The 16,377-nt window shown below is 40.8% G+C and overlaps 1 protein-coding gene across 1 annotated transcript in view; it reads right to left on the reverse strand.

Moving 5' to 3' along the window:
- Positions 1-588: 588 nt before the first annotated feature.
- The window catches only part of LOC113407415 (palmdelphin-like), a 69,999-nt gene continuing 54,210 nt past the window's right edge, over positions 589-16,377 (reverse strand). The window contains exons 5-9 of the mRNA XM_026655904.1: positions 10,187-10,301; positions 9,064-9,097; positions 8,842-8,955; positions 6,853-7,959; positions 589-720 (exon numbers count right to left, since the gene is read on the reverse strand). Coding sequence (XP_026511689.1) covers positions 677-720; positions 6,853-7,959; positions 8,842-8,955; positions 9,064-9,097; positions 10,187-10,301 — 1,414 coding nt within the window. The 3' untranslated portion in view covers positions 589-676. The remainder of the gene's footprint in view (positions 721-6,852; positions 7,960-8,841; positions 8,956-9,063; positions 9,098-10,186; positions 10,302-16,377) is intronic.

The raw sequence follows: 16,377 nt of genomic DNA on the forward strand, positions 1-16,377 counted from the left end.
TTATTGACCAAAAACATTTTTGAACCAAGTCCTCAGCTGTTGTCAGTTGCTACCAATCCATCGGAGTCCAGTGGTGCTACATCCGTTTATGCTATAGGAATCTCTCTGCATATTTACATTCCATCATATTTCTACTTTAAATAGCTTTTTTTACATTAACTTAATAAACTAGAAATACATTGCAACAGCATTTTCAGTTAGGTTGGTTCACTTTCAAGAGTGTGCATGTGTCCTTGAAAATTGAATACTGGAATTTCCTCAAGGGGTGTTTAATTGCTTATCCGTGCTGTACTCATGGCAACTGTTATTCTTTACTCTGTGTGTGTGTGTGTGTGTGTGTGTGTGTGTGTGCTCGTATAGGGCCAAAGTTGATCGTTCTTATGTGGCCAAATTTCCTATTGACATCAGTAGTAGTTTTATTTAGGTGTAAGGACTCCAGGATTTGATTGCACTGTTTTTCTATGCAGATGCCCCTTATGTCGGGGGGGAATCCTAGTGAAGTCACTGGGTCTCTGCAGAGGGACAGGGCTGCATATGTGTAATATGTAATTCACATTTACATTTTAGAATAAGCAAAACACATTGAAGTCCAGAAAAAACAGCCGGAAAGGAAGTCTTAACTTTATTCTCTTTTGATTAACAAAGCCTAAATTTTAGTTCCATGTCATTCCAGCTGTTAAATCACCTTTTTCCCCAGCTTTGCCATTCTCATCCTCAGAGCTGTGGATAGAAAAGAGAACAGAAAACCTTAGTGAATAGTATGATTCGCTTTCTGCTTCTGAATATAAATCTCCTTGTTTAGAATAAGGAAGAATGCACTTACCCGAATGGTTAGATCCAACAGACTAAGCATTATTTTAGTATTATAGAAAGAAATTAGTAGAAAGAATTAGTGTTGGTAATTTCATAGCATAGATGAAGTACAGAGAATGAATCCATTAACACTTTTAGAAGATAAGTGGGCTAAATTTCAAAGCATATTAATTTTTTTTTTGCTTAATTTAATGCACAGCAAACAGCTGGTATGGTTCTTGATTGGATAGGTGACAAGTTTAAAAGAAAACATGAGTAATTAAACTAAACTCTTTGTTTATAGCCTTCACTTAGTGGTTTAGTTTAAAATAGGGCTGTTGATTAATCGCAGTTAACTCACATGATTAACTCAAGAAATTAATCGCAATTAAAAAAATTGCGATTAATCGCAGTTTTAATTGCACTGTTAAACAATAGAATACCAATTGAAATTTATTACAATTTTAGATATTTTTCTACATTTTGAAATATAGAGTTCAATTACAACACAGAATACACTGCTCACTTTATATTATTTTTATTACAAATATTTGTACTGTAAAATGATGAACAAAAGATAGTATTTTTAAATTTACTTCATACAAGTACTGTAGTGCAACCTCTTTATCATGAAAGTGAAACTTACAAATGTAGATTGCTGTTGTTACATAACTGCACTCAAAAACAAAACAATGCAAAACTTTAGAGCCTAGAAGTCCACTCAGTCCTACTTCTTGTTCAGCCAATCATTTACATTTTATGTTTACAAGTTTGCTTACATTTATGGGAGATGCTGCTGCCCACTTCTTATTTACAATGTCACCAGAAAGTGAGAACAGGTGTTCATGTGGGACTCTTGTAGCCGGCATTGCAAGGTATTTGTATGCCCCTTCATGCTTCGGCCACCATTCCAGAGGACATGCTTCCATGCTGATGACGCAACACTCCAATATAGACCTGAACCACCAAAAAAGAAAATCAACCTTTTGCTGGTGGCATCTGACTCAGATGATGAAAATGACCATGCATCAGTCCGCACTGCTTTGGATTGTTATCGAGCAGAACCTGTTATCAGCCTGGATGTATGTCCTCTGGAATGGTGGTTGAAGCTTGAAGGGACATATGAATCTTTAGCACATCTGGCATGTAAATATCTTGCTAGGCCAGCTACAACAGTGCCATGTGAATGCCTGTTCTCACTTTCAGGTGACATCGTGAACAAGAAGTGGGCAGCATTATCTCCTGCAAACTGTAACCAAACTTGTTTGTCTGAGTGATTGGCTGAACAAGAAATAGGACTGAGTGGACTTCTAGGCTCTAAAGTTTTACATTGTTTTGTTTTTGAGTGAAGTTTATTTTTTGTACATAATTCTACATTTGTAAGTTCAACTTTCATGATAAAGTGATTGCACTACACTACTTGTATTAGTATTTTTCAATTCACTTATCTTTTGTTTTTTACAGTGCAAATATTTGTAATCAGAAATAAATATAAAATGAACATTGTATACTTTGTATTCTGTGTTGTTGAAATTAATATATTTGGAAATGTAGAAAACATCCCAAAATATTTAAATAAATGGTATTCTATTGTTTAACAGCACAATTAATTGCAGTTATTTTTTTTTTCTGCTTGACAGCCCTAGTTTAAACACTTGGAAGCTTCTCTGTTCTTTTGGATTAACATATGTAGAAGATTTGATTCCGTTCACACTGGAGTAGGACTGGGGCAGCAATGTCACAATCTTACCCCAAGTTCAATTTGTCACGGTAATGTGGTTTCTCTAAGTACTAAGGGCCTAATTATAATTGTGATTGGAGCGCTGTAGCTAATTTCAAAGTTACAATGGAAATGCAGGTGATTAAATATTAAGGTTCTTTCTAAAACAATGATATACTACTACTTTATTTAAAGAAAATTTCTATAGTATGTCTAAAAAAGCTACAGTCATAGATGTGTTTTCTCTCTCCCCCCCACCCCCCTGCCTAGCTCTGTCTACTGCGAGATAAGTGGGGTCAAGGATTTAGTCATCTGTTATCTGATTTATGAGGATCAACAAGTGTCCTTGGGGAGCCACTGAGTGTACATATTAAACTTGAAAGTTATTGCTAATCATAGGTTACACTCTACATCTATGGGGAAAACCTGCTCAGCAGACCACAGTCCTGATTAGGCTTTGGGGAAGCCAAAGGCTCTGTAGCTACCACCTTCAGATCTAGGAATTTTGGATGATGAATCCTATCATGGTTTGGAAGAATGATCAGTTAAGCACATGATTTAAAAACGTAATTTGACCACCTGGATGTACGTTGCCCCTTGCTTTACAGAAGTAGTGTGGAACACATTTTTTTCTTCTGTATTGAGTTTTTATTGCATACTGTTTTCCTCCACATGAATGTAGTTGCACGGCAGTTGTGTTTTCCCTTCACAACAAAGTAATAGGTAAGGAAAACATTAGTTCATCCACTCCAACTCCCTGCCAAAAGACCCAGACTTTCACCACTTCTCCTGATAGAATATTCTACCACCCGATTAAAGGTCTCTGGTAGGAGATTTTCCTGCTATTCAGCCTAAATATTTCCTTTATTTGTTTCATCCCATTCCTCCTAGTTTGTGTGACCCTAAGTGCACGGGTGCCAGGTTTGTATAATTTTTAGTGGTGCCTAGAACAGCTCCAAGTAGAGCCGTCCCATCCATAGGACGGACCGGGACAACCGCTCTGGGCCCTGTGCTTCAGGGGGACGTGGGGTCTGGGCAGAGCCATCCCATCCCTAGGATGGACCGGGGCAACTGCCCCGGGCCCTGCATTTCAGGAAGATGCGGGGTCCAGGGTGGCCCGGTGCTGGCAACAGCGAGTGACCCGGCCCCAGCCTGCCCCACTCCGCCCTGCCGGCTCCTAGTATTGCTCAGGGGAGGGTGCTCGGGGGAAGGGGTGCAGTAGGGGTGGGCTGGGGCCGGGTTGGTCGCTGCTGCTGGCGCCAGGCCTCCTGCTTAGTCCCCAGGCTGCCCTAGACCTAAAGCCGCCCCATCCATAGGACGTACTGGGGCAACTGCCCCGGGCCCCATACTTTGGGGGTCACACGCTTCAGGGGGATGCTGGGTCCAGGGGGGCCTGACACCAGCTGCAGCGAGCAACCCAGCCCCAACCTGCCCCTGCCCCACCCCGTCCCCACTCCACCCCTTCCCCCAAGCCCCTACCCTGCCTCTTTCCAGTTTCCGCCCCCCTTCCCTGAGTGACACCAGGAGCCGGCGGGGCAGGCTGGGGCTGGGTCACTCGTCGTTGCCAGTGCCAGGCCCCCTGCTAATCCCCCAGGCTGCCCGGGACCCTGAGTACCCCTGAAGCGTGGGGCCCCCCAAAGCACGGTAAGCCCAAACATTGGTGGAGCTGGGCCCATGTTCCTAAATATTGGTGGAGCACGGGCACCATGAGCCCATACAACTCGCCGCCTATGCCTAAGTGCTTTGCCTCTCCCTGAGTGCTGTTTGGCTCATGCCAACATTTGTAGACCCTAATTCACATGCTGGAAATTAAATGAAGAAAATGAAATGTTCTAATACATTTTTTTTTTAATTGAAGTTGTAATCCTAGGGCTAGACCCTATGGAAGCAGTAGACTGTAACTGTATCTTGGTGACCTGAGTACACCACCATTCTCAGGGGGAGGCAAGTATGGTTGCCATGTGGAAAGGGGAGGAGTTTGTTCTGCAATTCTAGTACTGCATGGGGATGTGTAGGAAACTCTGGTTCAAACCCCTGGATCCCCATATACATAGGCAGAGAACATGGCTCACGTACCTCTGAGCTGACCCTGACTCGCATTAACCTCTACAGCAATTTACTCTGGAGATTCTTTTCAAATTAATTTTGCCATAAGACATCTGTGCCCTAGTCTCATTTGCCATCCACTTCCCCTTCATTTTTAGCAGAGCCCCTGATACATGTTCTTCATGTGCACATGTAACCATTGGCTCCTCAACCCTCTAGTGCCTAGTTGATTGTTTTCCTCTCTATGCTACATGAAGCATCTGACCCAGAGTTACTGGTCTAAAACACAAAACAGGAGCTTGGAATGGGATAACAATTAACGGTAATGTGCCAGATTCATTCCTGGTGTAACTTCACGGATTTCAGTGGCGTTACCAGGATGAATTTGGTAGTGGGATTTGAGAGAATTATTGATTTGTAAACAGTTTTTCTTTCTCTAAGCAGTAGCCCTTTGTAATACATTGTTACTTTGGATATAAGAGGTTTTCCTGCTTTTGTTTCCTTTTTAGAACTAGCAGTATGACTACAAGGTTATTTGGAAAAATTAGTCATTTCCTGGCTTTTTCCACCATCTAATATGGCAAGGGGTGGAGACAAAAAGATGGGGGAAGGAGAGGGATGTGGCCCTGTTCCATGTTCCACTGGGAACTTTAAAATACATTGTTAGAGATAGTATTGCACATAGTGAGTGAAATTCTGTCCCTATTGAAGTCAATGACAAAACTCCTATTGATGTCTATGGGGCCAGGATTACATCCAATGACCTGTTTCTCCTCTCTCTCATACAACTTTTAAATCAGTAGAATTACGCAAAGATAAAAATGGTTTAAAAGAATGGAGCAGATTCTCTTATGTTTTTACTACATGTAAGGCTTGCCTTATTCCCGCTGAAGTAATTGTTAGTTTACTGTTAAAATGAGGCAGGACCAGCCTGTGAGTGTATTTCTATCTGCCAAAAGAAATTCAGCTTCTGAAAGTGAAAGAAAAGTAAACTTTAAAATTTCTGACTGCATGGTGCATGAATGCACCATGACAACATGAATTAAGTGAATGCATCCTTTCACAATAGCTATGCAGAAACTTCTCCAAGTACAGAGATACTCAGGCAATATTACTTGAAATTGCTAGCTTGATACAATGAAGTATACATGTCCTTTGGAGATATTTACATTTAAATTACTACTTCTTTCCTAATATTCTAACTATTGCTAGATCACCAGTGGCTTGTTAGCTAAGGTCCAATCTTGCATGTCTACTACAATCAAAACTACTGGGAATTTTGGAGGGTGGGAGGGGGGTGCAGGATCAGGACACAATTGAATACATTTGAGTTATATTATGATGATGTCTTTTTCTTTTAAATGTAATATAACCTTTACCAGTTGATTGAAACATGCTCCTCTTAGTCTTTAGATATATTTCACTGATAGCTAAATTACAGTATAAATATAAAACATATTAGCTTACTTTGATAGACAACTATTGCTATTTGAGGATTTCTTTTTAACATTTTTATAAAATTTTACATCAAGGAAGAGTGCAAGACTGTATATGTTAACAGATTAGAAAAAAGTAAAGTATTTTAATTAAAGACAGACAGACAATACAGACAGACTGAAGTTAACATACAGACAGGAAAATGACATTTTATCATAATTTAAAAATTATAAAAATATCTAAATAACTCAGGCTAGAAAAAATATTAAAATGTGCATAAACATAGTCAAGGCAAGGTAGGCAAAATTGATCCAAGAAGAATGTAAAGCTGCTTGCTAAACAGTCTTTCTAATTTAAGGCATAAATTAGATTATACAGGAAGTAGTTAGAACACAGGCACAGATATGTCCCAATAAGGAGATACACAGTGTAAGAAGCAATGCTATTAGTCACCCAGAAGCAAAGTGAATCTATTCTTATATATCATATGCCAAAAGAAGAATTTTAAATTGGCATTTCTAGAAGAACCAAGAGTGTCAAGTTTCTGTTTCATTTTTTTAATCTTTGAACATTATGGAAATAGGTTTTTGGAGATTAATTTTCAAAATGATCATTATTTCAAAATATGGCAACTAGTGCATTTCTGAAGGTGAAAAAAGCATTCCACAGTACTAAAAATTCAGATTAACATATGTTAACAAATAAAAAGAGTAAAGACATAGACCAATAATTGTGTAATTGTCCATAAGACAGCAGAAGAATGGGAAAGTGATAAGGATTGTTAGAAGGAAAAAAGAGTGATGCAATCAGTTGTTACATGAGTGAACAGCAGTGACATGACTTTCCTTTTTTATTACCTGTTAATGAGGGATCCTCTGTACCATCTCCAGATAGCTGGCCATCGAGATGAGTATGGTACATAGGAGAGCTCAAACTTTCCTCTTGTTCTTGCAGTGATATGGAATTTTTGTGGGATGATTTATTCATGTTTCCACCTAGATTGCCCTCTGGGATCCTCTGTGGAACTTCTGCTATTTGTTTGTTGGGTGGCTGGTAAACTTGACTGTAATGGCCTACAGGATGATATGACGGTCTCTCAGATTTGCTGTCTTCTTCTTCATCATCATCATCAATGACAACCAGTTCCGCATGGATAATTCCATCATATCTGGACAAGTTTTTGTTTGCTGCTGCTTCTTCATCATCATCATCTACATGCTGATAACCCATGAAAATCATTGTAACTGGTTCTGTATCATCCACATAACATGGCACAGCTTGAACAATGCTGTACCTAACATCTTCATCAGCATCCTGAGTGACAGGAGACTTTTCACTGGTATTCTCTGAGTTCATAAACATTGCCTCACAATCACTCTCTCTTGTCTTCTGATAGGGTTCCAAATCCTTTTGTAGAACTCCTCTTTCGTCATTATGTATTATCCTGGTTTTTGGACTAATGTGTACCTTTCCCTCTTTTTGCTGAGACCCTGGAGAGGGAGACTTTGGCAGTATTAATTTGGGAAGATCAAAACCATTTTCTTCATTGTGTTGCCTGTTGCCTTTGTTATAGAAAGATTCATTTTGATGACTGCCAAGTTCATTAGTCTCTTTTTTAACAGTGTCTTCCAAATTTGGTCCAGGAACTAATTTGTCTTTCTGGGGAGTTGTTGGCCTATAAAACTGGTTTGCATACACAGGCTCATGATACTCTGTAGGAGATTTAGCATTTTTTTCAGTTGCTTTTCTTAAAAGATCTTCCACCTCAACAGGTGCAAGCTCATCTATGCCATTGTGTGTTACACTGCCATTGGACCACGTTGCATAGACTGACTTCCTACCATCGTCATAGACTTTTACTCCTGTACTTTTAAACTCATCAGATGGAAGAGGTATGGTAGACAAAACTGTGCTTTCCCCAGTCTTCATGTCTTTCTCAACTTTAATTTCCATGGCAAACAATGCTGTTAAGAGAAACAAGAACTTAACATTGATAACATAGTAGCTGCAACAAATATTTAGATTTTATCCTTATGATAGGTGGTTTGGATAAACTGTCAAATCTCATAGTCCAGTTTTCAGCAGAGATTGGCCTGTGCCACAGAATTTGGATCCTGAGTCTAAGGCACCAAAGAATGAGGCATGCACTCAGACCTAGGCTTTTGGTTCAGCATAGTATAGCGAAAATGGTCAACCTTGTCATTTGAATCCAGATCTCGGTTCTGAGATTGAACCCCCACTTTATCCCCTGCTGCCCTCCTCAAAGTTTGAAGATATTAAGAAACAATATTTTGGTTGGGACTCATCTCTGATAGAAAATCAGCTATTTGAGGCTCCATTATGCAACACCAAATGACAAAGCCAGGTTAAACTTGGTCTCCTGAGGCCAACTCCTACAAGGTGCTGAGCAGTGGGAGTCAATGGGAATCGAGGGAGCTTAATACTATGCAGGAGTAGAGTCTCAGTCTTAAAGACAGTGGGAGATAGGAAGCTTTGTGGAGGTCAGGGGATGGTTAGATTTGGGTTATTCAGCAGGCATAATTGCTCATAGAAAATGCATTATGTGGACTACAGTCAGAACCAGGTAGGGGTTACATCAAGTACGGTAAGTAAGTGCTGGATGAAAGTGCTAGAAAACGTTGGGCCTCATTTTTAATGGTACACTAGTTATACAGCAGTGCCACACAACTGACTACAATGGAGTTACTGTGTGTAAGTAAGAAGAGAATTATGCCCATTATCTGTAGTCTCTCTATTCTTTCCCTAAATAAGTTAGCTTTAATTTTTAAGAGGCTTGTGAACCATTACAAATCTGCACTCTTTCTAGAGTTACTACCAATCTGTACCTCTTCTGTTTTCCTCCTCATCCTCAGTTCCTGCATGTCCTGCCCTTTTCAGTGCAGAAGGTCTGAAGGATTTTGGAAGGTCAGGTATATTGGTATATATGTAGTCCACTGCCTCTGTTAAAAATAAATAAATAGGAGATCCAGAGTACTTTTCATTGCCTTCATGCAACAAACATTAAATTTTTATTTTTTTTTAATATAAAATGCTTTGGTTGAACATACCTTCTTGAATTTCTGCTTTAGCTGCCTTCACAGACTATGAAGAAAGAGCAACAAAAAGTGATATGTGATTATTGCGGTTTTAAGAAATTAACTCAAAACACAAGAGACTTTTCTACTGCACAACTGTTTAAGTTTTTGTGTAGCTCAGTTTGAACTGGAAGATACCTGGAAATGGAAATAACCTCTCAACAGGACAGTTGCAGTTGTGGGGCAAGCTTTCCCATTCCACTCTGCCAGCATGCCTTATCTATCCCCTTAGAGTCTGGCTCCTGATGGCCTCGCTCATAGTTTCACATGGCACTGGAGAACAACCCATAGATTTGTACATCTGGAGTGTAGAGGACAGAGTGTTCTTAGTGGAGGGCCCTCACTTCAGGAATTACTTTTTCCCCTGGAGCTGACAAAGCCACAGGGCAATTATGGCCGTGAGTAGTCTCATTGAAGTCAGTGAGTCTATTTGCATGAGCAAGTGTGCAATCTGGCCCCAAGTTTGTTGACTTTCAGGCATATTGCTGAAAATCTGTTTAGATAGGGTTTTCCTGAAGTTATGGGTTAAGGCTTCTCTTTTATTTCAAGTGGGAGATAAGAAGGTTTTAAAAAATGCTGTTGACATTTTGTCAGCATAGCTGACTAATGATTAATGGTACCACAAGATTTTTATTGTAAGTGCACTTAGGATCTATGACAGGTGCACAATATAGTGTAGCTGTAGCCTTGTCAGTCCCAGGATACTAGAGAGACAAGGTAGTTGTCACAATATAGTTGCTTGGAGTGACCACCTCAAGGGTTTAGGTAGCTCAGTGTCCATGCTCATTATTCATTCCGTGCCCTCTCTGCTGAGATTGCCTGCAAAGCTGCCAATTGCCGATTTTGTGATGTGCTGTAGATATTTTTTCCATTGAGTAATGGGCTGAAACCACCAAACTCTCTTTCCATATAGATCATGTAGCCATTGGATGGTGTAATCTTTTGGTCACTCTTCTGTGTTAGATTTGAACTACTGAGGTGAGATACCTCGTATCTCAATATCAGTCCCATGATCCATTCAATTCCTCTTTACTAAAATGTATTTGTTATAATAATGAATTAAAGAATCCTGTTTCTGAAGTGTTGTAACACCAACCTTTAAGATATCTTCTGCTGTTCTCTCAACTGATTTAAGCTTCTTTAAAATTGCCTGTTCATTAACTGAGATTTTCATCTCTTCTTTTTCCAGAGCTTCAATTTCTTTCTCAAGTCTGCAAGCATAATTTATTTTATATAACAATATTTAAAGAATATGTATTAAAATGCAATTAAGCTTACAGTATATTTCCTATAGCAATATTGATGCACCTGATTCCTCTCACACTTACACCATTTTTACACTGATGAAACTGATTTGCTCTTGATTTAGGAAGGTGTGAAATTAGAATATGCCTGTTGTTTTTACAGGCCAATGTGTTTGTCACAGATCTCTTCAGAGGATACTTTGAAAATAAACAGATTAAGGCACCCTGGTAAAATTTCCTTATTAACTCTTTTAGAAGGGAGTGGAGGGAGGAAAGGAGGCCCCTAAAGGATTTCTTCACCTTCAACTAAACTCTCTCAAGCATTATCACAACTAAAATGGTGTTCACCTCCCCATAACAGTGACTTAAGATATTAGGCCAGTTCACAGACAGTGGGGTGAATGTGTTTATTTGCTCACTTCTTTGTTCTGGATCACCATTCTCCCATGTTTTAGAACAGGAGTCCCCAACGCGGCGCCCGCCAGGGTGTCTAAGTGCGCCCGCGTACTGGCCGGCGGACGAGCATCCGCCGAAATGCTGCCGACAAGCAGCGTCATCCAGAGGGGTCGCCACTGAAATGCTGCACATTTTCGGTGGCATTTCGGCGGCGATGACTCTGGATGATACTGCTTGTCGGCGGCATTTCGGCGGCGACTCCTATTGACGTTGCCGCTTGTCGGCGCCATTTCGGCAGATGCTCGTCCGCCGCCACGGTCCTCCGTGGCTCGTCGTCTGGTGCCCACCAGACGAAAAAGGTTGGGGACCACTGTTCTAGAACAAGCAGAGCAATTTGATTGCTTGGTGGTAGGAAAGCAGGGCTGCCTAGAGGATTCAGGGGGCCTGGGGCAAAGCAATTTCGGGGGCCCCTTACATAAAAAAATGTTGTAATACTATAGAATACTATATTTTCGTGGGGGCCCCTGTGGGGCCTGGGGCAAATTGCCCCACTTGTCCTCCCCGTCCCCTCCCCCCCCGGGCGGAAAGTTATAAACAACAATTTACACGATTATAATTAAGGGGCCAGATTCTGACAATTTTTACATAATGTGGATTAGTCCCTTACTACATAAATAGCTGCAATGATTTCAGATGGACTTCTTGTGGAATAAGGTACTACTCTGTGTGAGCAAGGATGGCAGAAGTGAGCTCAAAAGAATGGAGGAAGATACAGAGAGCTAAACTGCTGCCCTTGGAGATAAAATTGCATTCCTTCCTTGTAGCTGGCACACACTGGAACTGGGATTATGAGCACTTGTTTGAGTTTTAAAACCCAGCTACAAATAACTAAAGTTCACTTTGTAGGACTAAAGTAAACCAATAAAGTGATCTCATTATCTTTCTTCAGTGTAATTATTTCAATTTAGAAAACAATTGTTATTACTAATCATAATGGTGATGATAATAGTATTTTAAATTATACTAGCACAAATGCTTCAAACCAGTGTTAATTGTGTATCTGGCAAAAACAAAGTCACCCACGTACAAAAGCTTCTGTGGAGACTGGGATTAAAGCTTTACTTCTTTCCCTTTCATTTGTTTGGGACCAAGTACAACTGATTTACAGATACTCAGTGACAAGGGGTTGGGGGATGAATATTCTAACACTTGCTCCTCTGTATGTGTGTGCACAAGTCCACATATAGAGGGTGGGATTTGAACATTTACCTTCCCCCCATCTCTGTCTCTCACTTTACAATCCATAAACAGGGTGTAACAATACCTGACTCCCAGGCATGTTACTGCATGAGGCTTGATTAATTGTGAAAGGAAGGGTGATGCATAAATGCAAAGTACTGTGATGATGGGGTTTTAGATGTGGCACACCTTAGTACAAGTAGAGAACTGGATGCATACCTTCTACAACTTTACAGCATTGACCAGCTTTAAGTAGATGGAGCCATGTGCCAGCTATCAATGGTCTCTAAAATCCTCCTTCCTGCCATGTGCCCTTTACCATTATAACTCAACATTTCTATACATCCTGCTCTGTGGAAGAAGTGCTGGCTCCACATCTCTAGAAGTATCTCTTTTCAGAAGAACAGTAATACGACCAGAAATGCTGATTCAATGCACCAAGGACAGGGAGCTGAATGTTAATTGTGCTTGCTGAGACAGGGCCTCAAGTGTACAAGGTAATGTCCTCACAATTGCAGCCAGTCAGTTTGCAAGAGAAGCTTGTCAGCTTCGATAAGCAGGATATATGTCAGTGGGTTATTAATGACATCCCCTTTTTGAACCTTCTTCCCATTTGGGTGACGTGTTCTGTAACAAGAAGGTAATTTTAAGGGACCCATTTATTACAGGAAAATCTCTTGGGTCATGCCTGGCTGTAACCAAAGGCCTCTATAAGCAGATTAGATACAATGCAAGCATAAAGCTAAAATACCACTGTTTTGCAAAGAGTACAGATATTCCACGAATATTTAGTAAACTAAATTTGGGTATTAAAAGACAGTGTTTCCATTACTGGAGATCCTGCTAGCTCCCTTCCAGATTTCAATAGTACTAACCCAAAATAGCCTCCCTGCCAGACATGTTGGCTGTCTGGTTGCTTTTAAAGCCTTTATTGTTACAGAAGAGACACATTGATACCCAGCTGAAAGAATTCATCTCTTGGTCTATGCTGGATTTCACCATGTCTTCTTACTAGTTGTGTGTGACCTCTCTGTGCATCCTGTATATCTATAAGAAATCACAGTTCTTTCCCCCCTCCCTCTCTTTTGTTGTTGTTATGCAGAACTGTATGTTAGAGCTGGTCAAAAACACTTCAGCACAACTTTTTACCATCAAAAATGCCGTTTTGTTGAAACTGAAGTGTTTCACAGAAAGGGACTGGATTTGAGGAAAATGTCATGAAGGTTTTGAAACTGTGTAATTTTTTGTGAAAAGGAAGGCTTGTTTTCTCACCAGCCCTGCTATATGTTATTCAAGCCCAAAACAGAGAACAATTACTATGGTCCTAAGCCGACTCCACCTAAGTCCATAGGTACATTTCCACTGGATTCGTTGAAAGATTCCCATTGACTTCAGTGGGCATTGGATCGGGATCTAAAATAAATGCTTTTGCACTTGTTCCTGCCATTTCATGTTTATGTATAAAATTTTTAGGGTCAGTTTGCAAAGAATTTTATACATTTTCACACTGAAACTTGTAGGGATGCATTCTTGCAAGAGCCCGGTGCTGTATGTGTTCAAAGATTCACATGCATAGCTGGAGAGGCTGAAAATTGTGCCAGAACAGCTTTTTGTAATTATATTTGTAAAATCTGATTTAGAAATGTTTAAATGTTCTATTTGGGAAAAAAAGTTCTGATATTTAACTATTTCCCATTCTTAGTGTTTAAGTTTTAAAAAATACATATGCTCTAAGAGGAATTTGGCTGCTATGGGGTACTTATCTTTGGAGGTTTTCACTGCTTCGTACAGGTTTCAGGTGTAGGGAAGCTGGGCATATCTACTGATATTAAATACATGATGTGGGTTTTTGTCCATCTGCCCTTGAGTAACATTCAGGGCATGAGGCAGTTTTCCATTTCTATCAGGAGTAGATTAAGGCAGGATCTTTGCAACTGGGACTTTCAGGTCAGAGGGTGCTCAATCAGAGCAATGACTGACTCAGGAAACAGTACAGCACACAGCTGATTGCTGCTGCCTGTGGGAAGAGGCAGCTCTGCCTCACCTGGAAGAAAGATCAAGGACCCAGGAGTGGGAAAAAAAAAGTCTGATTGGAGGATACCAGAAAGAGAGGAAAAGTCAGTTTGGGGTTGGGGGGAGGCAACTTGTTTTGGGTGAGCCCAACATTTTAGCAGCTCTGGGCTCCACCTAGCCATAACTTCCCTTCATAAATTACAGTATGCTTCTGTTTTTTCCAAAACCCTATTATCCGAACCTCCCCTTATCTGAACCCCTTCCTTGTCCTGCAGCATGAGATGCATGAGATACATGCTGCAGAGGGCAGGTATCTAATGCTGGGGGACAAGGGGGGGATTTGGATAATGCACACGTTCAAGTAATTAATCAGAGACCCTGGGCCAGGACTGCAAGGAGGAGGACTAGACTCTGTGGCAGGGGATGCCACCCTGCTGCTGAATGGCTCCTGTGGCAGACCACTGTCACAGGAAGGACTAAGTGGGGCCATGACAGCAGAGTTGCAGAGGGCTTCCTGGCTGCCATTGGGCTGGGGACACCCAATACCTGCAGGTGCAAGGTGCAGAGAAGATTGCAGTCCTGGTGGGCAGAGCAGAAACCCCTGGTCAGGACTGTGAGGAAGAGGCAGAGGACAAGCCCCAGGCTGCAGGGGAGGCCACTCCACTGCTGAATGGCTTCTGCCCTCTCAATTATCCAAATTCCTGAGTATCTGAATAAAATCCATGTTCCCATTGCTATTTGGATAATTGGGAGTATACTGGATATTCCCAACTGGCTGGATGGTGCTTGGTAACATTACGTTGTTTGTGATCTTTTTTAAATAAGTTGTTTAGCTACTAATTCTACCGAGAATGAACCTTTTTTGCAACCAAGCTGTCAAGTTAAGTGACAAAATATGTCTACCTGATTCTGCAGCCAGTTTGCACCCTCAGCAGAGAATGTTTGGCTTTATGCCCTGTAACCTCTACCATGTAAACAGGGTATTATGGGATAGATACTGTGAGTGCTATTCCTGTCCGTAACCTGAGTGTTGAACTACTTGCCTGCAGTTTTGGTTCAGGCCACTGTTAATTGTTCAGTATTGATACAAAGAACGGAACTCTCTCATTTATCTAAAAAAACAGAAATCCTGCTTGTGTACTGGATGATTAACAGGCATGAATTGACCTACTGGGCACTCCAAAAAAGAAATGCTTCAAACTGGAGGCCCCTTAGGGGGAAGAGAGGGAAAGATGTATGCATTCACTATGAATCTGCCTGCAACAGCAGAAAGAAACCAGGAGCTAAAGAAATGCTGCAATATTCCTTAAAGGAATTTACATGTTTTTCTTAAAGAAGAGTGAGAAAGAAAGAAGCACAGAATAACTCACCTCTTGGCAGTACATGTGCCATCCACTCTCCAGTTTGACATTCAGATGAACAGTAAAATTCTTTCTCTGGGATTTTCAATAATATATTGTTACTCAGTGGCAAGTATGCACATGAGCAGTGTATCTGTCTTCTCTTTCAGAGCTGTTGGATAGGTAGTTATAGCATAGTGGCAGGAAGATGGGCTATTGGAATGGACATTACACTAAGATTTGTAAGACTTAGGTTCAACTCCCTGGTCACACACTGACTTCATATGTGATCTTGTGCAAGACACTTAGGCCCAGATCCTTAAAGGTATTTAGGGGCCTAACTCCCATTGATTTCAATAGGAGTTAGGTGCCTAAATCTTTTTGTGGTCAGGGCCTTAATCTACCCCATGCTTCAATTCTCCATCTGTAAAATGGGGATAATGACTCCCTACCTCTCACAGGTGTTGAGGATAAAATCCATTAATGATTGTGACGTGCTCATGTTAGGTGTTTCTTGTATATTAAGGTCCTGAAAACCTTTAAAGCACAGCTAGATCTCCACCAATGGTAGACAGAGCTATCACACCTGTATAATGCAGAACAGAGGGGCTGGGAAGTCTGACCAGGAGTAGGTCTTGCTATATCTTTCAAAAGGTGTAATTGTGCTCACCTGCAAGCACTTACCAGTGTGCAGGAAGGTTGGACCATAGCCACACCCATTCTGGCCTGGTTAGTGTTAGGAGGTCACTATCTTTTGTGCTCCTGTGTGCAGACAGCTGAATTACACCTAGCAGGCTTGGTGAAATGATGGGAGTTTCTTACACCTTCTCTCCTCTTTGGCACACCCACACAGGGCCATCTATAGATCAGCATTAAGATGGTGAGGCTTTCACTTTCAAAGATTTTAATGCTTTTATGCTATGTTTTGCTCTGAATGGAGTTTTAGCTTGTTACAGTTTGAGCAAACCCCAAATATTTTGTGGTATTAGAATTTAATATATATAAATAATAATTTTAATAATATAAATATTTATTGCAATAGTGTGTAGAGTGTG

Source organism: Terrapene carolina, unplaced genomic scaffold, assembly GCF_002925995.2.
Source record: "Terrapene carolina triunguis isolate 2854851 unplaced genomic scaffold, T_m_triunguis-2.0 Scaffold211, whole genome shotgun sequence".
In the NCBI taxonomy this organism is placed as follows: domain Eukaryota; kingdom Metazoa; phylum Chordata; order Testudines; family Emydidae; genus Terrapene; species Terrapene triunguis.